Consider the following 26119-nt stretch of genomic DNA (forward strand, 5'->3'; position numbering starts at 1 on the left):
AACTGGAAAAAGATATAATAAAATATTTAGAATATACTCGTAGACGTATTTATAAACGATTGATATGCAGGTCGTTGGATCTGATTTCATAACAAACAAAACAAATACCCACCTCACCTACGTAAATAATAAGAATCCAGAACCCATGAATTCCGTATGTAAATAAACTATTTAATAATAGTTGGTATTCCTTAAGTCTTCCTTATAATCTAAATATAGAGGTTTTGCGGTGTTTTTCTAGAACAACTAAAATTATCAATACTATGTATTTACAAATCTCCAAAAATATATGTCTCATCCAAGATTGGGAAAGATTGGGAAAATTTATTTGGACAAATTAAAGGCAGAATATTAATTGGTGGGTTCTTTAATAGTCATAACTGTAGATGGGAATCCGTAGAGGATAGTGTACAAGTAGCTAATATTCTAGCTGATGCTTTAGACAATATTAATCAAATTTTACTTAATGACGAAAGACCAACCAAAATATCCAGACCAAACGATCGTCCTTCAATGATAGACTTAACACTAGTATCTCCTGATTCAACAGGATCTCTCTGAATATTTCTTTGTAGGCCGAAAGCGTTCAGCTGGTAAATAAATGTTAATACATTTCAAAAATACATTTGTTTTTCCATTCGTTGATTTTACATTCTTTCAATGGAAACAGTTGGGCTGATAAGGATATTTAATAAACAACTGAAAAATTGATTCTTAAAGATAATAGAATGGCACAATGACTCATGTGAAAAAAAACTAAAAATGTAATAATTCTTAAAGACACGAAAAAAATAGTTGTTAAAGAAGCTGCATTTGTCTCATTAAATAAAACAAACTGCGTTGCAAGTTCTGTCTGTAAAATTAAGGCCGATTTGTCTACTCATCTTAAAAGAATCAGTTATGAAACAAAATTTAAAAAATCAAAGTTTAGTAAACAAAAATGTAGATTAAACATTAGAATATGGCATTTATATAATAAAAACAATTTCTATATGTAGTACGAAATAATTGGAAATAAAATACCGATTAAAAATAATAGTACACCATCAATAAATAAAAATTTTAAAAATGTATATAATAATTAAAATATTAAAAAATATTATACCACCTTCACACAAAGTGTGAATATTTTTTGACTAATCTTTATATTACCCAATATTTTTTTAACAGGTAAAATTACTTACCTGTACCGATGATTTTTAAATTAATAAAAATCACTAAAGAAAATAAAGTTTTAATAAATTTCACTTGATAATCCATGTCCGGCAATTCCTGTTTCAAAACTAATATGGAATAATAACTCGCCAACTAAATCAGCAATGAAAACTTTGACCTTCCACTAAAAAAATCATCATACATGCGTAACACTGTATTTCCGTTTTATACCGTACAACATGGACTTAGAGCAATTATTAATTATTATTACAGAATCATCAATATACATAAAATGTATTGCAATTTGCTTCCGCGATGTGTAAATGATTGTTTTGCTATAAATATTGAGATTATATAATCATTGTGTTCATGTACCACTGTAATACATTTTAAAACAGACCCTATTGTTATCAGTCGAGTCTATTGCAAAAATGTGTTAATTAGCAAAGTATATTGTTTGAATATTTCATGTTCATTTCATCAATAAAATAAGAAGAAATAAAAATAATAAAAGAACATGAAAAAAAATGACCGAAGTTTTATGATACAGATTGTGTAATCCATTATTTGGTCCATTTTGGTAATCCATTTGGTATGTTATTTTAACTCAAAATAATTTAGTCCTCCAATGTAATTTTCATTGTTGGAAATGTTAAGTAAAATTGAAACAATACTACAAAAATTTTATATACAGTTCTTGTTCCGCAGAGTTATCAGTGTTAACATTCAGTCTAAAATAATAGGCTGAATAACTTCTTCACACATGCTACTTTTTTCGATCGATACTTTAGCTTGGCGGCGCACCTGTTGGTCTGTGAATAAATGCAGCTAAAGCTGCAACTTATAAATGCAGGGAAATAATGACTAATTTCTATTCAGCACTAAGTTTCCTAGTGCTGGGACCTTTCGAAAACGAATATTTTAAATTCTCCAACGAAATTTTTAAATATTTTTAGTGTGTTTGTTTGCTACTGAATATTAAATTTTCTATTCTAATTTTAAAATACTACTTTTTAATACAAACTGATTATAAATCTCTAAGCTAGTTTTTATTCCACAAATTCAAAAGCAATATTTACCAATTCGTCAGTAATCTGTATATCTATTCCAATCATATATCGTTTTAAGCTCTAGGGGCGGGAATTACATTGTTTATCCTCCTACAGGCAGGCTGCGACTCAATTGAACCAAAGTTTGTCTTTAACAAACCCTACAAAATTGCAACAAGGCAGTATATGGAGACAATCGTGGCAAATGCCTATTGCATATACACCGATGGCTCCAAAATGAAAGAAGGCTCAGGATGCGGGATATACTCCAGATCACTGAACCTAAGAATAAAGTGGGGTATGGGCAAAAATGCCAGCGTAGTTCAGACAGAACTGACTGGTATCTCCATAGCAGCAAAAGAGATATCCCAAAAAGGTATAGCAGGGAAAACTATAATGATCTGCTCAGATAGCAGACAAGCGCTACTAACCTTGAATAGACCATGTGTCACATCAGGTTTAGTAATGGAGTGTCAAGAGTCACTAACTCAAGCTTCGGATCGTAATACCATCATCCTGAGGTGGGTTAAAGGACACAATAGGAATAAAGGCAACCGCATTGCTGACCAATTATCTAGGAAGGCGGCAGACCTAAGACTCTTAGGACCTGGGGATCTTTTTGGTTGGTCAACTACAACAATCGCGGAAATTGTCAAATGTCACTCTCATACGCAAACCGTAAAAAGATGGGAAGAAGGGAAAGGATGTAAACTTGCCAGGGTAACACTAAGTAACCTTGAAGAGTCAACATCAAAGAAGTACTTGGGAATGACCAGGAAAAACCTACGTTTGGCAGTTGGTTTTTTAACTGGTCATTGTCAACTAAGCAAACACCTACACACACTGCGGCTAGCAGACACACCTCTATGTAGGAAGTATGAACGAGAAGACGAATCTGTAGAGCATGTCCTATGTGAATGCCCAGAGTTATCGTTAATACGAGAGTACGCGTTCGGCGAGTCCTGGCCTACACCTGCCCACATAAGAGAGATGTCTCCTGGTGACTTGTCCACCTTCCTAGAAATGGCAGGATGGACAATGAGCTAAGGGTGACACCTTCCTGGGAGGATGCACAATGGGTCAATTATCATTATATCATATAGGTGTCTGACAAAGCCCATCTAGCAAGTCTTCCTGCTGGGGACTTTAATGACATATGCCAGCGTAAGGGCTGGTGATCACAATTTACAATGACAGGGGATGACTCTCTGTATCCACGAAATTTCAAAAAAGCCCATACAACTGACAGAGTCTCACGTTATGTTGTATGGTAATTCTTCTAATAATCAGTCAGTAAACAATTTGCATATTTTACTGGTCTTTCTTCGAGACCTTCCCCATGGAGTAAAGCTGCTTCTAATGCATATAAACTAGCGTCAGTCCTAATGATAAATGGTTTCGTAGGGTCAGCCTGATAGAGTATAGGGGAGTGAGTCAATAGTCGCTTTAATTCAATAAAGGCATTTTCTTGGGAGGAACCACATTCCGAAGTAGATTTCTTGCGAGTGAGTTAGCTTAAAGGTCTGGATATTTCTGCAAAATTTGACACAAATCTTTGAAACAAAGAGCAGGTTTGTAAAAAGCTAAGAACCTCTTATATATTTTGAGGAGCAAGCATGTCCTTAATTGCAGTTATAATGTCTGAGCAGCACGTAAAACCATCTTGATTAACTTAATGTCCAAAATGTTTTACCTTATCGGTGCTGAAAATACATTTATCACGATTAACGTGAAGTTTAAAAATTTTTAGTCTTTAAAAAACCTCATCCAAATCCTTGAGATTGCTTTCAAAAGAAGAAGATATTATTATGAGGTCATCCAAATAAGCAAGCGTAGAAAGATACATAGGGCAAGCCTAATTTGAAACGTTTAATAAGCCGTTGAAATGTAGCCGGTGCTGTCCTTAATCCAAAGGGCATAGCATTATAACTAAATGTAGCAAAACGATGTTTTATCTCTGCCTTACTTCTTCACTGGTATCTGGTGATATACACTTTTGAAATTTAATGTGGTAATGAAAACAGACTTGGTAGTAGAACAACGTAAATTATTAATTTTAGGTAATCGATAGGAACAGTAATACTGTTTAAACGCCTATAATCAACACAAAGTCTTATATTTTCACCAGGTTTTGAAACTAACACCACTGGAATTGCATAAGGGCCCGTTCTTCAGTGATTCCATCTTCTAGAAGGTCATCTAGTAAAGAACACAGAATTTCTTTTCGCAGGTGCAAGACGATAAGGAGATTGAAAAATTGCATTATCATCTGTTAACTGGATACTATGTTCAACATATAGGGTTTGTTCTTTACTCTTTTTAAAAACTACAATATTTGTTCAAATTAACTGCTCTAATTAAAGTCTTTCATTGGGATTTAATTTTTACCATCAGTAGGCTTAAGCTGTGGTTCTGTCTGAAAAATTGCACAACAGGTATCTTGGATCTGCTCCTTAAAAAAATCAGAACTTTGTAAGGAATTATCCTTAAATGAGCACTGCCATTTAGGTATATTTAATACCATTTAAGCGTCTAAAATAAAATTTATACCAAAGATGGTTTTACTATTTTCGTGCTCAGGTATTGCAAGCAAAGTAGCGCGAATTTTCCTTCCTCGTAGTTCTACACTAGCTTTATAAATTATGGCTTATACTTGGCGTACATGTTTGTTTGCTGTCATATTTAACTCAGTCTCCTTAAAGGGCAAATTTATTAAACAAAAATATTTGAATAGCATATTTTCTGCAATTGTATTTCTAGCTCCAGAATCGACATATACTAACCCATGCCTTCCAATAATATTAACTTTGATCAAGGGCCTAGACATGAGAGATACTGCGCAAACACATGTGTAAAGCACATCTAAACTTGATGCTAGTCGTGGTAGTAATTGTTGCTAAATTTGGGGAAGAGGGCTGATTTCTTGCGATATATGACAAGTAGGACATTGGAACCTTATATAAATAACCAGGTGTTCCGCATCCATATCATGTAGCTCTAGATCCATTTGAAACTTGAGAAGAGCTGGAATGACTTCTTTGTTGATTTGGGATGGTGAATTTATGACAATTATGTTTAAAATTATTGCAAAACTGACATTTTGGTCTTGATCTGGTGGATTTGATGTCATTATTTTCAGAGGGTTTATGTCCAACCAATATATTGACTTTATCTTTAGGCATATCCTTAAAAGTATCTTCAATTGCTCTTGCTTTTTCTATAAGATAAGAACAAGGTAGAATTTGATCTCTCTGAAGTCTATTTCTAATTCTACGATTGAGATATGCATATACATCAATTTTATGAGTAAAGTGTAGCTCAGGTGGTTTTGGCAACCTAGCAATGAGAGCATGACAAGAATTACCAAAAATATCTGTTATTTCTCTATCACCTTGCTTACGGGAAAACGGTTCTTTAAACATTTTATATTGTGGCATGTTTACACCATAAGGGTGTCTTAAAGACTTAAAACATCATCAAGGCAAAACTTTTATTGCATTTTCATCTGAAATGTTAACACAGTCTTTAAAAATCGTAATGGCACTTATAAATGCTTCCACATCTTCATTTGTATTACCAGAAAATCTGAAGGAATAATTTGAAAAGTTTTCATTTTTCTTAGGGCTTTGGGCCTGATTTTAAACAACAACTTGTGTCATGCTAGCAACTAAACTTTAAAATAACTCGTTGGTCATCATTATAGGTGCTCATGGAACAGCACTTCGTCTTGTTGCATGGTTATAGATGATTCTCTATATTCCAAATAGTTTGTTGATTCTGAGCTAAGTTCTAAAATTTAGGTAAACTTAGAAGCAGTTTTCAGTTTATACTTGCTCATTAAACGATATCTAAATCACGGGATAGTCCAAACAAATATTCATACAGCACAATTAAATCAAAATTTTGAAATAGTAGCATAACAAGGCAGTTTAAAAGGATATTCAATTGCTACGAGTATACACATTATTAAATTTAGTATGGAAAGGTTACTTTTATACACAAAACAATAGTCTCACAAGTTTAAGAGTTTTTGTTCTTCACACAAAAGGTACTAATTCTTGTGTTGAGAAGGTCCTACGTTGGACAGACAGTTGTAAGATAATTGTAAATAAGCTTGGAAATTTGATAAGTTTTCATGCCATACGCAAGGTGTGGAATGTTGTGTGAAGCTTGTGACTGAGGCGTCGAAAAAGGTCGTTTGTGCCAACTCCAGGGTTGGATTCATCAGGAAAACAGTTATTTCCCGTTCTTCCATGCCAGAATAAACACACAAGTCACAGTTTAAGTGAACATCGACTAGTAGACCTACCAGTTTGTTTGAAATAAAGACTAAAAGTAAAAGTAAAATTTAACAATAGGTTTATTCATAAACACATTTATTTTGCATATTACTCTGTAATTGTTCTGTAAGTGTATGCAATTCTACATGGAATATACAAACACTGTACTGTATTTTAATGTTTGAGCTATTTTTAATTGTATTTATTAAAAAGCCCAAAATTCAATTAGAAGTAGAACTATAGCATTCATTTTATATTCTGAAATACGTTTATTTTTAAAGAAGAACATAGCAAAAAACGATATTTGTTAATATTTTATGGACGATGCGCGACCGGAATATATGTCAATCTATCTTTTTTTGTTTACTTTATTTTAATCCTGTCCCCCCAAGGAAAGATATAAGCGGTATAGCAAAACGGAATAAAATATTTTTTTAAAAATGTGTTTTTAAAAAAAATTCAAAAACAACCAATTTTTTTAAATTTCACGTCCAATGCGCGACCGAAAGATATTAACCAATTTGAAATTTGTAATTTAAAACTCTATTCTAGTAGCAACTTTTTCGCGGTATAGCAACACGAAATAAAAAAAGTTTTTTTCGGCCCACCCTATTGCACAAATGAGCGCCCACCCTGCCATACACGCTTCATTAACAATTAAAAAACAATGTTTAAAATAAAATAAGCTAAGCATTTTCATCAGGAGCTGATAGAATAAGGTTTAAACTTGGATATAGGCACTTGATGATTTCAAAAATAATAATTTTTACTTGTGTTTTTGAGCTTGAGAAACGTAATTTTGCATTTTTTAAGTTTTCAATTATTTATAACTCAAAATCAATTAACTTTAGAGAAAACTTACGATAGACTTTTTTTGTTCATAATGATCCAAAATATGTCAAAAAAAATTTATCCGAGCCCGCAAAAATTTATTGTTACAATTGGTTTACTGGATTTGCTTTACAACTTTTCGCCTGGGTGAGCTCTTAAACGTTATTTTGTGGTATTTCAGGAAAATATTTAATCAAAAAGAATCAATGGGAATATTTTTCCAAAGAAATCCGTGCTTTTCGCCTTATCTTCAACGTAAATCGACATTTAAATAACTATTAGTAGTTGACGGGACTGAAATTAAATAAATAAAAAAACACTTTTACTTATTTAGACATTTACTTTAACAACTATAGCTTATAAAAAATATCCAATGATCAAGTAATAAGTAAAGGGGATATGGGTTCCGTTATAGTTTCATTTCAAAATATAAAACACCACATCTGTTGCCTGAATTACAATGATAAATATTTTAGTTTTCATTTGTTACGTGTAGTTTTCATTCATCATTAAAAATTAGAATAATATAGTCTATAATATAGTTAAATTTATTTGATCGGTGGCCTTTAATGGATAGTCCTCAGTGGTTATTAGTTTCTAGATTTAGTTAATTTTAAATAGTGTTCTTAAAGTTATTTGAATATTTTATATAATAAGTCCTCAGAAAATGTTGTAAATCCTGCTAGCAAGTTAAATTGAATCGTAACCTATTAAGTAAAACATCCATATTATCATGGCACCTTTACTCTTATTGAAGTGATTGCCGTCTTCTTTGAGCTATTTCGATTCACTTGTTGCGGGGACTGAGTCAGGATAAATTTTCTTTTGTTCGACAGTTGATTGTCTGATTTCCCTTCATACCTTAATATCTCCATTATATAGCTCTGCAGCCTCCGAGTAAAACATTTCCAGTGTGTTTAAATATATGGTCCTCTCATCTGGTCTACCTATCACTTGTCTTTAGTTTGAATATAGTTCATAACTTTTTCTGGATTTTCCTATCCATATGTCCAGTGCATTTGAAATATTGTGCCTGGATAAACCTGATGATGTTTTTACCTTTTAGTTTTCATTAATTTATGGTTAAATTCACCATTGTCAAGGTAAATGGGGACTTATCTTCGAATTATTATTTTTGTAGGATCCTTAGTCCTGCCTCGCATATTTCTGTTTTTTGTTTCATTGCTACTCTGCGTATTTTCAGTTTTGTGATTTTAATGAGTTATTTATATTTAAGTAAGTTGTTGTCACAATGTATTCGGTAACTTATATTCTTGTGTCATTAAGTTTGTAGACTGATATCTTTATATACTTAAAGTGTTTTAGTTTTCTAAGACGTATCTCCAATCTCCACACTATTCTCCAACCTTTAGTATCTGTCATATTTACTGTATTTTGTCTGAAGCATATTTGGATTTTTGTTTTGATTTTGGTTTATTTCCAAAAACTCCTCTTTTAAACTATTAAAATTTCGGCTCAGTACTGTGTCATCAACATTATGCTACAAGTTGAAACATCGATGTTTAAATTGGATATTTTGTTTTGGAACATCTTTTCGATTCTTCTATCGCGATATTACATAATGATGATGTTAGTAGTGAGTTAGCATCATCATCATCCGGCCTCATTTATCACGTCCACTGCTAGACATAGGTCTCCCTTAAACTCCTCCATTCTTTAAGATCTTGTGCTCTTTGTTGCCAATTTTTGGTGATACGACTGATGTCGTCAGCCCAACCTCTAGGTGGTTTTCTTCTACTACGTTTGTCTGCTCTTGGCCTCCAATTTGTAAATTTGCTCGTCCATCGTGAGTCGCGCATTCTCGCTACATGGCCTGACAGTTACATTTCAGTTCCGCTATGCGTTCCACAACATCAGCACTACTCGTCTCTCTTCGCAGATATTCGTTTCACAATGTCACTCCCAGCACAGACCGTTCCATTCGTCTCTATGCCACTCTCAATTTCGAAGTCGTAGTCTTCGGCCATAGGTCATGGCCGGTAATACGCATTGGTCAAATACTTTTCGTTTGAGGCTAATTGGTATGTTGGCCCTTAGCGTGTCTCGCAGTTTTCCAAAGGCTGCCCACGCTAAAGAAATTTGTCTTTGGATGTCGCATGTTTGGTTAGCCCTGCTGATTCTTATTTCATGAGCCAAATACGTATATTTCTTCACCAGTTCTACTACTTTGTCTTGAATAGTTAAATGGGTATTATATATTAAATATAATTAAGTAATTAAATATATTATTAATAAATATATTAAATGCAATAATATAACACTGACGAATAGTCTATTACTTTTAAGATCTCTTCTATATGGAGAAATCTAATTAAGATATAGAAATGTCACGTTAAGATTTTTTTATTTTACACTATGGAGACTATTCCTCACAGTACTGCTGCTAATTGTTACATTATGTGCAAGCTGTAATTCATTAACCAGCTCGGGTGCTGTGATTATTGGCTGCCTTCTGGTATTTAAAATTAAATATCGGTCTTGAGCGACGGTTGTAGAGCGACCACGTCCTGGATGTTGCTTGGCTGGACTCCTAGTGACTCTAAACCGACTTACGACGCTTTGGGAGACACCCAGCTGGTCAGCAACTTGAGTTTGTCACATACCATCTTGAAGGAGGCCCACGGCTCTATTCATCTCGTCCAACGTTAATTGTCGTTGCATGATAAAAAGACAATATCTTTAATTCACCTATTAAGCAAGAATGGTATAAAGTGACTAAAATTAAAAATAAACAAAACATAAAAATGTCGATTTTTTTGTCCCTCATAAAAAACATTCTAAAACACGTATTGCTATCAGTTTTACAATTTTTTTTTTTTGATAAGAAGTGAGCGTCTGTATCAAAAACTATAGTACAAGCAAATTTATATGGTCACGAAATTTCTGTCATTGGTATTGTCAAATTATTAAAATATCCTTAGACTTTTGCATTGTGTGTATTTATAACTTTATCTAAGATGTAGCGTATTTCAAACGAGCACACAAACTTATGTAACAAATAAAGCTAGACGAATGTTTTGCTAGCTCGAGGTTTTCTATCCACTAACGGTCATTTATATTCCATTCGAGTAGTTATTAGGTCATTTGTGTTCTATTGGTATGTTGTTTATCGGAGGGACTCTAATATTGTATAAACCATATATTATATATAATAATAGTGTATATAATATAATATTGTTGAAATTATAATTTTTATAAGCCACTTTTATAGATTTTAGTTTTTTCATGATTTCGTTTAGTTTAAAACATCCTTTATGAAGTAAGTAATACTGAAAACCACTTGCGTACTGAAAGAAAACTAAAATTTTTAAACTTAGGAACTGAGGTGCGAGTGTGTGTAAAGTAATTAGTAACAATAAATAAAATTTCTTAGTAATAACAGTTGAAATAGATAGATCCTATTCATACATATAGATATATTTGTTTTATTACTATTTGAAAATATTTTCCACACTGAACACTGTGTATTTTTCAAAATATTTTTTTAGATTTTTATTTTTAATATTTTAATATCTTTATACAATTTGTATCTAGTGTACTTTCTGACATTTATTTTACCATTTTTGAAATATGTACTTCCTGCTCTTACTTTTTAATACATCCTGACCGAAGTAATTCCCAGGTTCCTATGTTTTTCTCGTCAAATACTTAGGTCGTCCAGAAAGTGGAGAACGTTTTGGCAAAAAAAATTAAAAACAGAAGATATGAACACAAAATTTTATTTACAAAGTCACAGATTTTTCAATGTGGTTGCCTTGGTTGTCAAGGCATTTATTGTAACGTCAAATCAGTTTTTCGATATCACATTGATAAGAATTCCAGCAGTTTCGGGAACACGTAATAATCGGAATAAGCGAGGTCTGGGTTAAAGAGGGGGGGGGGGGGCTCGAAAACTTCTCATTGTAGACGTTGAAGTTCTTACTGAGTTTTACCGATGCATCTTTGTGAATCAAAAACACCTTCGAGGACACCACGCCACATCGTTTATTCTGTATTGCACATTTTAGTCTTTCAAAGATTTCGCAATACATTTCTGAATTTCTTGTTTCTCCTAGGAGTAAATTCTACGTGGATTAAGCCCTTACATTAAAACCTAATCGCATTGCGTAATTCACATTTACCGGGATTTTCAATGGTCGCGCCAGACAGATTTAACTGGTCCATATGAAATCGCGACGGTGGGGTATCGATGCTGCGCGTATTGCGCAAACCTTCTTTACTTTCTGGACGACTCACGTATATATACTACATATATTTTTCTTTGTTTTAATAGTTTTTAAATATGTATTTCTTAAAAATCTCCTTATAGCTTCAAATTATTTCCTTATGACATATTAGTTCTTCATCGATTACGTAATTGAGAATAAACTGCAATTTCAAGAGATATCCAAGTTTATGTTTCAGTACTATTCAAAAAACAAAAATTTATAACTCATTTATCCTTATTTTTCTTTGATAGACACACCATTCCTTCAGAGAAGCACCTAGCTAACTAATTGAGCTACTGGTATTTTAAGCCATAGCACACGATCTTGATCCTCGGCACCAACAACATTTTCATTTCTAAAAATAAAATGAGCCGTTTTCGTAATTCAGAGGGCATGTAAAGTTGACAGTTGCTCTGGGCTACTGTACATCGACACTTGTTACCTAAAACAATGTTGAAGTTGCAATTTGCGCCAGAACAATTCGAAACCATCCTCCGAATAAAAATCCCATATGATATTATAAGTATTCTTAGTATATTACTATTCCTTCTTTAAACTGGTTTTAGTTTTGTATTTTCTTCTTCTTCTTCTCCTTCTTCTTCCTACTATTGGTCCAGTTTTCTGAGTTAAAATCATCATATTAAATTCTTTTGCTCTTGTATTAAATGTGTGAATTACTCTTTGAGGGATATCTTCCTTTTGGGCTATCCATATTGCGTCGTCTGCATAACAGAAAATTTTAGGTTCTTTTACATTACAGTTTTATTTATGTTGATAAAATATTGTGTTAACTATTTTTATTCTTATACCTGACTCGTCGTAAGATTTAATTTTTTTTACTTATTCTTTTTAGTGTGTTGTATTCTGATCATATTTGCATTCATCGCTTTATTAATTTATACACGGAAAACAGATTTGAATAATAATTGTGCACACCACTATATTAGGATTTTAATTCCGACGATCATCTTCTTTCTGGAAATCTATTCTGGATACGTGAAATATGCTTAACGATAACATTTAAGTTTTTTAAACATGAAATCTGTTGCATTGCATGCTTTTGGCTTGCACAGTGGACGCACTACAAACGGATGTCACTTAAGTAGTTTGATCGGTAGATCAAGATCTACCTCGTACCCATAACGAATTAATGTCCTTGTTCTCACGAAAATCTGTTCTTGCTTATATGCTTATTGCCAGAACTAGGTTCTATACATTGTTCGGTGATTGTCTAGTTTTATCTTCATCTAGATTATATTACCATACTTCATTTCGGCACTAAACATTTTAAAATAATTACACAATATATTTTATTGTTATCACAAATACAACTAATAAACACTGAATAATTTAAACGACTACTTACATAAAATCCAAATGTAATTAAATAAAAATACATAAAAAAATACACAGTAGATGAAAAATGCATATAATAAATACCACATTATTTTACCTGTAACATTTTCAAATAGCAATAAACGGACTTTATTGATAAATGATTGCATCAAGCTCAATCACGATTCTATTCTTAGGCCATGCCAGTAGAATATTTAATAAGATTTTATAGGACGAGAAAAATTCGGTAGAAGTGCTTTTTTGCTTCGTACAGAATTCTAATACTATATTAGTAGGAAAAAGTATAGGAATTATAAATTCTTATATATGTAGGTGTACTTTTGACAGAATTATTTACTTGTTAGTAAACTAAAAATGTTAATTTAAGTCTTTACAGAACGTCATGATGGCCATTTCTTTTCTTATATTCAATATCTTTTCAAGCGTCAATTTGCATCATTGTGATTTGTGATTTGAAGTTTGCGTCAGTATGTTTTTGTTGCATTCAGGGTTTGTCAGTTTTCGTTGTAAATATTTGTGAATTTTTTTATTTATCTATTAATATTTTAATATAGCTTTATTTAATGTTGTCTTGCTGACTTTCATCATCTATTCATTTTACAACATAAAACTTTAGTTAAGCGGATGTTCCTCTACTCGTACATATATTACTATTTGTATTTTTGGTTTTGGCATATAATTTGATTATTATTTAAATATTTTTGTTTATTGACTTTCTCTTTTTTTCATGCATTTATGTCCTTTAAACACAAAAAGCGTTTATATAGTGTCTATAGATTGCTAACAACTGTAAATTATTTTCCATATATCGGAATTACTGTATTTCCATATTTTCTTCTGTAGTTAAAACGTCTAAATGCAATATTACTTAAATAGGTGACAATATGCATTAATATGTATGTTCGAAGATTAAGAGGACCTAGAACCTGCGTATAGTTTGGGTAGCTCTATCCAGAACTTTTTTAGTACTCGGTTTAATTCCACTATTCCATTTATTGATTTTATTTCAATTTCTTCTAGAATTCTCATAACTTTGTTGTATTTTAAACCTTTATTGACTATCACAAAGCCTTTTTTATGGTCAATAAAACATACGTGAATGTCGGTGTTTAAGTATTTATATATTTAAACTAACCAGGTGACAAGTAAAGTCAAATCATTCACTATATCTGTACCGATATATGAAATACAGGAAAATGGCTACAAGACTGGTGTACTGCAATATACTATACTTCATAACATAAAAAAATACGAGATTACCAGATTACAAAAGTCGAGAAGTATCCTACATTATAACTTTGATCTCATACCAGTAAAATGTTGCTGTATATACTTAAAAATAGATTATAAGCCGATCTACATAAACAAAGACTAAACCTGCAATAACTTATCGATAAATGTATAGAATACCAGGTACCAATGATAATATGTGACATATACATACTACCAAAAGTCGTTGAACCATGCTGCTAAAAAAATATTTAATGTACCCTTATAAATATTGGTGCATCTATATACCTTCTACTTCTCATGGTGCACTCCATTATTGGAGGTTTGCCATCACTTCATCAAAATGTTCTCTATTCTGCGCCACTCTTAGATTGAACGTTGTTGCCCGTCCACACTCTGATATTGGAAAGCCATGACTTGGCTCTTCTGCGTACTCCTGTTTGGCCCTGTATCTTCCCTTCAATTATTTTTACACGAGATATTTCTTTTTTTAATTGCTGTTATAAGTTGTAACTGTCTATGTATAGTGTTTAATACTGTTCGATTCATAATGTGTTGTGTTCATGATATATTGAGCATTCTGCTATAAAACCACATTTCAAGGGCTTTATGCTGTCTCATGGTATTTAATTTAATGTCCAGGCTTCAACTAAACACAGAAGGACTAACCAAACGTAACATTTAATTTGGATGCCTAAGCTTAGTTTTCGGTTATAGATAATTTGCTTTCACTTATTGTACATGTTCCTAGCGTCTTCTATTCGTGTTTTTAATTCTATATCTGGATCTCAATTATCGTTTAGTACTACCTACTCCTGAGTATCTGAATTTCTGAACTTGTTCTAATTGGGTGTTATTTGGGTCAATGAGACAATTTTCATCTTTATTGCTAACCACAAATACTTTAGTTTTTTTACAGATTTATTGTCAGTCCCATTGCTTGACTTGAATTATTAACTCTGTCTTGTAGATTTCGTAGAAGTATTCTATTTTTTCTGCTATCTGATATCGTTAATATATTTACTGTTTATTTTTATACCAATTTCAAGTGCTTATATGAATATGCATTCAGAGTACAAGTTAAAGAGCAATGGAGACATGACACAGAATAGTCACGCTTTTATTAGTGTGTTTGGAATATATTAAGGTTGCTTCTTGGTTCCAATAAAGGTTTTTGAATTATGCAGAGATATTTTCTATCTATTTTGTGTTGATTTCGATATTAGCATAAATTTAGTTTTCTTTATGTTCAAAGATAGTCCATATTTTTTGCTGCAGTCTGCTATCCTATTCACCAATGTCTGTAGCTCTTCAAGTGTTTCTGCGATCAGACCGGTGTCGTCCGCAAATCTCAGATTGTTTAATCTAACACCATTTATTTTAATACCTACGGATTGCTTAGAGAGTGTTCTATTCATTACGTCTTCGGAATAGAGATTAAAGAGGGTTGGTGACAGTATACACCCTTGTCTCACACCTCGCTTTATTTCAATTTCTTCAGTGGTATTATTCTCTACTCTCACTACTGCTTTCTGATTGTAGTACATATTTGCTATTAGTCGGATATCTCGTTTATCTAAATTCTTTTCTGTCAGGAGTCTGATTAGGTGGTCATGCCGCACTTTATCAAAGGCCTTGTTGTAATCTATGAAACACATGAATACATCTTGATTTATGTCAAGACATCTTTGAGACATAACGTTCAGCACAAACAACGCCTCTCTTATTCCAAGTCAATTTCGGAATCCAAACTGGGTATTATTGATGTCCATTTCCAGTTTTCTGTATACTCTAGAGTGTATAATTTTCAGGAATATTTTCAGTACATGGCTCATCAGACTGATTGTACGGTAATCACTACATTGTTTGGCGTTTATCTTTTTTGGTATAATAACAAAGGTGGATAAAAGCCATTCTTGTGGTATTTTTCCTGATGTATAAATACTATTGAAAATTTCAACTAAAATGTCAATCGAGTTTTTTTCTATTAGTTTAAGGATTTCCGTTGGTCTTTCATCTGGACCTGGGGCTTTACCATTTTTCATTCTTTTTAGTGCGTAAATTACTTCTTCTTCCGTTATTTCTGGACCTTCGTCTCCTTGTACGTTACTTAGCTCAGATTGTAGTCTATCATCTGCAAAGAGTTCTTCAATATAGTTTTTCTATGTCTTCAACTGTTCTTCTAGTTCTGTTATTATGTTTCCGTTGACATTATACAGGGTATTTGGCTACTTACGTTTTTGTGTACCTGCAAGTTCTTTCACTTTTTTAGATACATTAAAAATATCATGTTTTGCCTGCAGTTGCTCTATTTCTTCACATTTTCTTTTATAAAAATCTTCTTTTGCTATTGTGATTTCTATTTTGATTTCTTTCTGTATTTGTTTATACCTTTGTTCGTTTTTTCCTTTCATTATTCTCCGATTGTCCATTATATGACTTATTCAGATAATGAACCTAAATTTATCGTATTTGCGAGAACTAGATTTTTTTGTCATAGATATAAATTATATATATATAGCTATGAACCAATTATATACCTACACTCAGTAAAAAAGAACGATAAGTAGATTAATAGTTTAATTAGGCAATAGTAAGGGTAGATCTGAAGAATTTCAGTCGTTTTGTAACACAAAGTAGAGCTGGACTCCGTTAATCAAATAAATTTAACTTGTAAAAATATAAGTCCTCTTTACATATTTTTTTTGACGAAACGAAATAGATGATTAACTACTCAATGGAATGACCAAAATTGGCAGTCAACAAGCTGTTCGTTCTGCAAAACATTTTCTTGTTGAATATAAAAACCAATTGTTTTTATACAGATCTATTATTGTGTCGATAAAAAGCAGCTTTACGTACATTTTCGCCCTTTAACATACGGTTTGCTGACATTAATTATTAATTTATTTTAACCGGCCTCTAGTTTTACTATTTTGTGCATAATAGATGTATCATAATTTTTTTAAGTAGTGTAATGTGCACATATTGCATCTTAAGTCATGCTTTCTTTGCCATTTAAATGTATTTTCTCCTGATGTAAACTTTCCTGTTGACGATCATTTTTTCATTTGTATTTAATAGAACTTCCTTACACATTTGTTCACTAGGCATTAAATACATTAGTTTCACACATTATTTGACCTGATATTTTTTCTATTTGCACTTACAAACGATCTACTATACTTTTTAAATTTTTTTAAAATTTCTATACTTTTTCCACAAACGTTAATACATAGAAACGAGTCACTTATAATCACAACATTATGCTTTTAGAAATCACTTTTAAAGTCTTATTTAAGATATGTCAATTTTCAGCCTTTAAAATAACATTTAACTGTAAAAATATATTTAGTTTTTATATCTTCCCAATGTTATTATCTAGCATTTTATATATTCATTAATTATCACAACCAGTTATTTTTTAAACTTTTTTAAGGTTAATTTGTAGTCAATAATAATGCGTTTATGTTCGGCGTATTAAATACTGACAAAATTGTCATTGGCTATAATACCTTCAAAGAAAACAAATTCATATAATTCAAAAGTGTAAGTGTTTTCGATCAGTGATATGGTCGGATTGCAGTTTTAGACGAAACGTAGGAAAAACATAAATGAAGACTACGACCTGTAAATACCGATAGAAATTATATAACAGCAGTTGTGAAAGTGTCCTTGAGTTCTACTAACGACATACAATAACAAATAAAACTTTGAAACAATCAGATTTTTAATTGTTGGGAAAAGAGCTACCAAATTATGTAGGTACTGGTGACCTTGACCTTTATCTCCAAAATAATCGTCGCTACGCATCGTGATGTTAAACACTTAAGTAATCGAAAAAAAAATGACGTTGAGGTTTAAATAGTAAGTTTGTTACACATATCAAGTTAGAAATACCGGACTGATAATGCGAATAAAAAGAAGTTCAAAAATCATATCTATAACAAAAACTGTAGGGATACTAAATCTCTAAACATAAGTTTCCATTTCAATAGACATGTAGTGAGTACTTGCTGCTCCTTGCTGAATACATAAATAAATTTCAGTATACTATCATCATCATCATTTTTAGCTCGACAATTTGCTGCGAATCCTGGCCTGCTTTAAGATTCGTCGCCATTCTGTTCGGTTTCTGGCAACGTGTTAATATCTACTGTTTTTAATTATTATCCCTAAGTCGGTCTTAACTCCATCTAACCACCTAATTCGCGGTCAGCCTCTGCTTCTTTTTCCTATTGCTATTACTGTTTTAGCTTCTTAGTAATCGTTTGTTAGGATATCGTAAATTAGACAGTTCACCTTTTCTTCTTTTTGCTTTGCTTGAATAACAATAATTTTAATATTGTTCTGAAGCTATTTTCTTGTGGCATTTTAAAGTAATTACTATTTAAATGGAAATAAGCCACAATTAAAGGTTAAAGTACGTTTATTGACGTTTCAATTTCCACTTCGGAAATCGTTCTCAAAATGGTATTTTGAGAACGATTTCCGAAGTGGAAATTGAAACGTCAATAAACGTACTTTAACCTTTAATTATGGCTTATTCCCATTTAAATAGTAATAACAATAATTTTTTTAATGGTTACCTTTTTGCCCAAGCCCCTAATCCACTGACTCTGCTTCCAACTGGAATTGGTTACCACAATCTTCCACAGAGTTGCTCAGGTTACCGGGGTTAACTACTGCTACTACTTACACTAGGTTATAGATCTTCATAAACAAATACTGACGTATATATATTGTCACAGAAATTAAATTGAAGATAAAAAAGTAGATCAGTTCTGTCTATTTGGAGATCCTCTAATTTATATGTCTTCTGGCATATCCGACTTAAAATTTATTCGAAGGTAATGAGAAGTTTTAAGTTCATATTTTACATATTTTACTATACATGCGAGACATAAACAGTCAAAATATTATATAGATGACAAAAAAAAGCTTTTGAAATGTGAATATCAATATAACTGCTTTGAATTTCGTTGATGGGTCGCCTCCCGTACGAATATCTCGGTTTAAGAGGAATAAAAACTCAGTCAATGTCTTTATATAACTGTTTACTATAGGATTTTAAAGTTTGGTTGACTTTGAGACAAAGAAAGACCTCAAAGTCAACTCCAATACGGCAGATCTCCACAGAGATAGGCAGAAATTACGAAAAAGCTTCTCAACAAACAGTATACTGAGGAAGTACATGTAGCAGATGACCGCGACTAGTGGAGAAATATCGTTCATCAAATATAAACCACAACATATCTGCAAAGATGCTTATGACTATGATGATGATGATAAATGAGAAGTGGAGTGCCGACTAGATGAAATTAAAAAAAATATATATAATAGGGTGAAGTATATTGCAACTGTTGACAAGATTATCAATATTAAAAATCTATGAAGAATAAGGCAAAGACAAAATATGCAGAAGAAATAAGAGGAGATACGTAACAGTAAGATCACAATCAGCCTAATACTAGACAAGCATATAAATATCTGACAGAAGTTAGAGGGAGATATAACCAATGCACAAAACTTTATAGTAATGGTGAAAGACAAATTGTCAGTCAAGGTGCAATCATAAAAGCAGGTTGAGAAAACTACTTAGAGAGTTTGCTAGTAGAGCAAATAGAAACAAACACATTCCATCTATTAGCGGATCTATTAGATATAACACAAAATCAGAACCAAAACTACGAATTAACATACCTATACAAAATACGGGAAATAGTGTATGTCATTGAAGCACCTAAGACTAATTAAGACCTAGGTATTGATAACATATCAGCCGAAAATAGAAGAAATTGAAGGCGGCTGGAAAAAAAATAAAGTATATGCCCAATCCACAAGAATAAAAAAAAGCCGTTATTTTTTCCATAAGGTATATACAAGAGTTATATACAGAAATTTTTTGCACTTCTTGAAGTAAATTATAGGAGAGTACCAGGCCGGATTTAGACTAAAACGGTTTACTATTGACCAGTTTTTCAATGTAAAGTAAAAACTACCCAAAACTTGGAAATACAATATCTAATAGGTCTTAGTAGATTTTCGATAACCCTATAAAAACAGAAACAGAGATAAACTATAATTCCTGATGCGAGATTTTGGTATATAAAGGAAAGTAGCAAAATGAGTTTAAGCCACTATAACTCATATAGATAAGTATGAGGCCAAAACCAATTACCACATCCCTTCCAGATAAATAATGGGTTAAAACAAGAAGAAAATCTTAAAAATAATATCTATAAACTCAAAAAATATATTAAGTAAGTATAAATAGATATTGGTGTACTCGGACGATGTAAACTTGGTGAATCAAACCGTAAAAGATATCAAAGAACTTGAAGAAAATGCGAAATAAAGTGGTTTAACCGTTAACGTAAGTAAAATTTAAACATTAGTATAAGCAACAAAACAACGAACAATGCCAAATTTGAGAATAAACAGTTAACATAACTGGACGTAGCTATAGTTAACTAAGGGTGGCTGCGAGGAGAATGAAAGACGGATTATGTTATCTTACAGAGTATAGTTTGCTTTATCGCAGGTGTTTTGACTTAAATACATCCATAGGAAATTAAAGTTCAAAGTTTGTAAAATCATCATTCTACCAATAGCCACAACATGAATCATGACAGAAAAATCAATAAACCTTATCAATACCTTTGAAAGAAAAATATTGAAACGGATAATAGGACTAGCAAGAACTAAGCATACTTTATATTATTATTACAAAGAACTTACTATAGCAAGTTATGCAAAAACTAAACAAGTTGCTCTGGGCAGGTAATCTCATCGAATGAATGAATAACAAAACACCCAGAAAAACGCTTAGTCGAACTATGGTGGGGCGCCGGCCAACGAGAAGACCAAGGAAGAGCTAGTAATACGAAGTATATATGTTAGAGGGTGGATGGAGAGCTGCCCAAAAAAGAAATGCTTGGAGAGGAACGCTCGAGGAGACCAAAGGCTGATTTGGGCTATATCCGAATTAGAGGGAAAGAGGTATATTACAACAGTAAATAATTGTTGACTACCAGATGATATATAAGCAACCCTAAAACTTTTTTCTTTATCTCTATTATCGAACTGTTTTATATGGAAATTATAAAATATATTTATTTTACACTTTGTTATCGAAATACATTTTTTTATTATAAGTGCCTCGTTTACAAATTTTTATTTTCTTAAATTTTTAAACATTAGATGTATTATATTTATGATATGCAAAGCAGACGAATTGTTTGAGAAATTCTCGAAATAGAGCAACTCTATAAAATTATTAGTCTTGAAATTGGTGTCACACGTATTATCCTAAAATTACAATAAATTTATTTAAATTGATGAGTATAGCTTAAAGTAATGTTCTGATTTGGAATACGAGATTAACAAACACTTATGTACATGAATTTTTATAATCTTGTATAGCATTAATACTATACCAGAAGAGATAATAAAATTATTAATAATGTCTCGACTATTAAAAGCCGATTTGATACCCCTAGAAGCCGAAATATTAATAAACTTCAATTGTATGTGTTTATTTCATTTTATTCTTACAAAACAACAAAAATGAGATGACTCCAAGAAAGAGTTATAAAACCTAAGTTTATAATTATTATTTTCGTTGTGTAGAATGATTTAAAAAATGCATACAAAATAACAAAAAGATATTTCCTTTATCTGGGTACCTTCCCATATGGGAATAAGTGGTAATGAGGAAGTGGACTCTCTGGCAAGCAATGCAACCACCGACCAAAGTATTGCTATCATAAATCAAATGCCTTGGACTGATCACAAAGTAAATATCAAAGCCCACGTATACAGAGCGTGGCAAACTACTTGGGATCACACTGCTAATAAACTCAAAGAATGTCTAAGTCAAGTAGGAACCAAACTCATCTTACCAAATAATAGAAAAGACCAAGTCATCATTAACCGACTCCGAATAGGACATACTTTCCTTACACACAAGCATATCTTCAACCAGGAGGCTGCTCCGTTGTGTACCAAGTGCAATACTCAGTTGTCAGTGAAACATATAATTGTTGAGTGTCCAGTGTACCAGAACGAAAGAATCGCGTGTGCCCTTAGTGATAATTTAAAAAGTATACTAACGTCAAATTTACAGTCTTTATTAAGTTATCTTAAAATGACTAAACTATATACCAGATTGTAAAAAATATTTTTTTATGCAACAATATGTATCTTACTGTTTGTGTATGTCCCCCCGCTAATAACCCTTAGTGGTTGATGCGGGTATATTTGTTTAAATAAAAAAAAAAAAAAAAAAAAAAAAAAAAAAAATATCCAGGAATTGTACATTATAACTATCCAGCACAATTTCTAAAAGCAGATAATTTATAATATAAATAAGCATAATTGTTGAAAACGTTCTACTATTTCCTGTTTTTAATATTATTCATATCGACATAAAATATCAAATGAAATAGAAGTATAAATTATTTCTGTCTGGCTTCACGCTTATTTACCATGAGTGTAAGTTCCAAACAAAATAAAATTTTATAATTTATTTTTAAAGTTTGTGTTGTTGATATTAAACTTTGACAGAAAATTTATAATCAATAAAATATATTTGAGTTCGAACCATCATATAAACATTTTTCTTGCCAACATTACACTTAAAAACCAATGTGTTTATTTTTGTGGTACAAGGTTAAAATCTATGTATTATTCTTGAAACATATTATGTTGGGCCTGGGCCCTTCTTCGCTCCTTTATTCTTCTAAGCAGCCATCTAGAACTGGCGTGTTTTGGAGTCATCCACTATCTCATTTTTGGACTTCCTGTTTTACTTTATGGTCGTGATCTTTAATCTGCAATAATCTTATTTCATCTTTCTTTTCCTTATCTAATAGTGTATCTTGAGAATTTTAACCTCAAGTTTCCTGCTTGGCTCGTCGTATCTTTAATTTCTTTGACGTTTCTTACACTCATTAGTCTATTCACCGCTATTTGTGACTCCGCTTTCGAAGTTAGGTTTTACGAACGTCCATGTTAGGCAGTCGTTTTATATGCAGTATTTGGTTGTCTCTGTTCATTTTTTGGCCAGAATTTATGACCTTCTAAACTTCTTTGATTTGTTTTTGTGCTAAAATTATAAACTCTTCTTTTCCGCATCGTAAACTTCTTGGTCTAGTTATGTCCTTTTACCAATATTTTTGTCTTCGCTTTTAAAGTTAGGCCTTATGGACTTCCATATTTGTCAATCTTTTTGAATCCAGTATTTGGTTGTCTTTGTTATTTTTTTTGCCAAAATTATTTATAACCTAAACTTCTTTGATTTGTTTTTGTTCGGCTAGAATTATAAACTCATCGTTTTCTTATTGTGAGCCTGTAAGTCTAGTTACTGAATTATTTTGGTTAGTTGTTCTTCCATCATTATTTAGCCCAGAATCTTCACTGCTAAACATACGGCTCCTTTAATTTAAATCTCATCTATCATATACCACTTCTTATCCAAAATTTATTTATTTTCTATGTCGTCAATCCGTCGTGTCCTCTTACGTGTTCTCCATTCCAATAGCCTCTTTTCTACCGACCATCCATCTTTGCTGCTATGTGATCTGACTGGATCCATTTTGGTATAGAGCTATAACCTCTTTTAGTTTGTAGACCAAGCAATGCCGGTTGAGTGGCTTTGTTCATCACGTAACGAAACCTTCCTCATTGGATCCGGCCTAATCTCACTGGTCTGTCGCTTCCTTTCCGATATGAAAAGCAACACACCAGCAGCATAGGGCTTTTCTTCGGACGGTATTTTACCAGACAAATTCCTCGAGATCCACCTTTCCCCCCTGCAGTTACTAACGTTGTGACATGCCAAATGTTCGTATTTAATAATAAATATATAAAAAGTAGTATAAGCGTAAAAAGAACATTCACAAACATAAAATCGACATTTACAGAAACTGTAACGTTAGATCATAAAATAAAACCCCGACAAGACAGTCGTAGGCTCCGTGATAGGAAAGAAGGTATGACCTTATAAAATGACTATGAATACGAATGCTACCTTAAACAGCATTAGTAATAAAGTTGAGGACGTCAAACCGTGAAAGGTTAAGAATTTTTTGAATTCAAAAATGACCAAAGGTTCAGGATTCAGGACCTTCTCAGCTGATAGCAACGTCTGCGACAAGGACCCGGTCACCCTCCTGTGTCATAAGGTCACGTATTTTTAGAGTCTTATCTTGGCATCTTATTCCAGGCTCGATCTCATATTCTGGCTGGCCAATTTAAGAAAATGGACTGGTCTAACGTGAACTGATCTATTTTAAATTTCTGTGAATTTAATAGGATGGGTCAATGTGGTCGCCAACATTACAAGAAGATAAACACCTTTTTCGATGAAGAACGATATGGGAGGCGCTGTAAAAAAGTCTACAAAAAATAAACTAAATGGACCGGTGATCTAAGAAGAACAACAACAAAAATTAATTATATACCCATCATAAGAAAATATTAAATAATATTAAGTCAATTCTAAAGTCTAGCTTTAGACAAAACCTATTTATATGAAAATAATATGGCGATAGTGATAATAAATTGGCAAACACAATAAAGCATGGGTAGTTTTAAACAAAGGGAATTTTAGATTAATAAAATAAAAAAATTTCAAATTAATAAAAAAACTTAAAATGAAAGAAGTACCATTTACTTTTAAGAAAGGTCAATGCATATAGATATTTGCCTTTCTTATACAATAGGATAATGTTATAAGGTTACTAATAAAATTCCAAGCTTCTTGCTTTAATGACCAAAGTTTGAAACTACTTAGCTAAAAAGTCAGTAACAAAAGATATAAATTACCAATATACTTCCTTTCATATTCATTTAATTTGCTAAAGGAAGAATTTTATATTTTAATCAAATACTCTAATATACATTTTTGGATCTAATCTACTGATTAGATTTTTACATTGAATCGACTTCGGTATTATATTTTAACAATTATGCTATTTGAAAAACCAAAATTCTAGAACATTACTTTAAACCTTAACATTAAAACTCTTATTAACTTGTGCTACTTGATCAACATTATAGATTGGCAACAATGTTATTATCTCAGAAACGGAGAGTAAACAGTATTATAATATTTTGTTAGTTATTTTTTCGTTTATGTTGATGTGGATGTAGATGTAGTTGAAGGTTCTTCCTCTTGGTTATGTTTGGCAATAGCAAGTAGAATCATCGTCAACTCCTTTTTGTTAACTTTTCCATCTTGGCTGTAGTCAACTCCACGTAATATCGTTTCTTCGAATTCTTGGAGATCTTGGGCATCATAGTCCTAAAAATAAATATATTTTTTAAAGATAATAATTTAAACCTAACACAGTTATTAACCACTTTAATGTGACTGGAACATTGAAGGGTTTGGAAACGAATCCAAATTCAATACTCTAGATTCACTACGAAAAGTCAGCGATAAGAATACAAAAAAATATATTACAGTCCATTAATTAATAATAGGAAATATGCTTAACAATTCTTTGATAACAGTTTGCATTAACTTGCATGTTCAGAAGGGAACTATGTAACCCTAAAAGATTACGATTTGCCAACTCCTGCAATCGAAGTCTTTTGTTTTGTTTTTCGTATCGGTTTTCACATATTTTGGTAACTACTTGGCTTATTTCTCCACTGTCAAAAAAACTCTATCGATGGGTTACTTATCCACTGCTGTATATATGCAAGCCAGAAATTTTTAAATGTTATATTTTTGGTTTTACGTTATAAAGAAAAAAACATTTTTTTTATCATTTTTTTTTTTTCAAGTACGAGGTGGGGTAAGTTTTGTGGTGTCGAATAGGGTCGATCATAAATTAATAATAATTTAAAAATGTTAGGAAAATAATAATTAATTTAAAATTATATAAATAAAAAAAAATAATATAATAGATATAGAAAGTCGCTTTTATCGTATTATTCTGAGTAATCAAGAACCCGCTTAACTTCGACCGCAATAAAA

The 26119-nt window shown here is 31.9% G+C and overlaps 2 protein-coding genes across 3 annotated transcripts in view; both read right to left on the reverse strand.

Annotated features, from left to right (window-relative positions):
• LOC140433422 (venom protease-like) overlaps positions 1-1326 on the reverse strand; it is a 52139-nt gene extending 50813 nt beyond the window's left edge. The window contains exon 1 of the mRNA XM_072521431.1: positions 1185-1326. Coding sequence (XP_072377532.1) covers positions 1185-1260 — 76 coding nt within the window. The 5' untranslated portion in view covers positions 1261-1326. The remainder of the gene's footprint in view (positions 1-1184) is intronic.
• An 11580-nt stretch (positions 1327-12906) lies between these two features.
• Positions 12907-26119, reverse strand: part of Cbp53E (Calbindin 53E) — a 579284-nt gene continuing 566071 nt past the window's right edge. For both annotated transcript variants that reach the window (XM_072523348.1, XM_072523347.1), the window contains one exon: positions 12907-25438. In XM_072523348.1, the coding sequence (XP_072379449.1) occupies positions 25268-25438 (171 nt within the window). In that variant the 3' untranslated portion in view covers positions 12907-25267. The remainder of the gene's footprint in view (positions 25439-26119) is intronic.

This window comes from Diabrotica undecimpunctata, chromosome 2, assembly GCF_040954645.1.
Source record: "Diabrotica undecimpunctata isolate CICGRU chromosome 2, icDiaUnde3, whole genome shotgun sequence".
Lineage (NCBI taxonomy): Eukaryota > Metazoa > Arthropoda > Insecta > Coleoptera > Chrysomelidae > Diabrotica > Diabrotica undecimpunctata.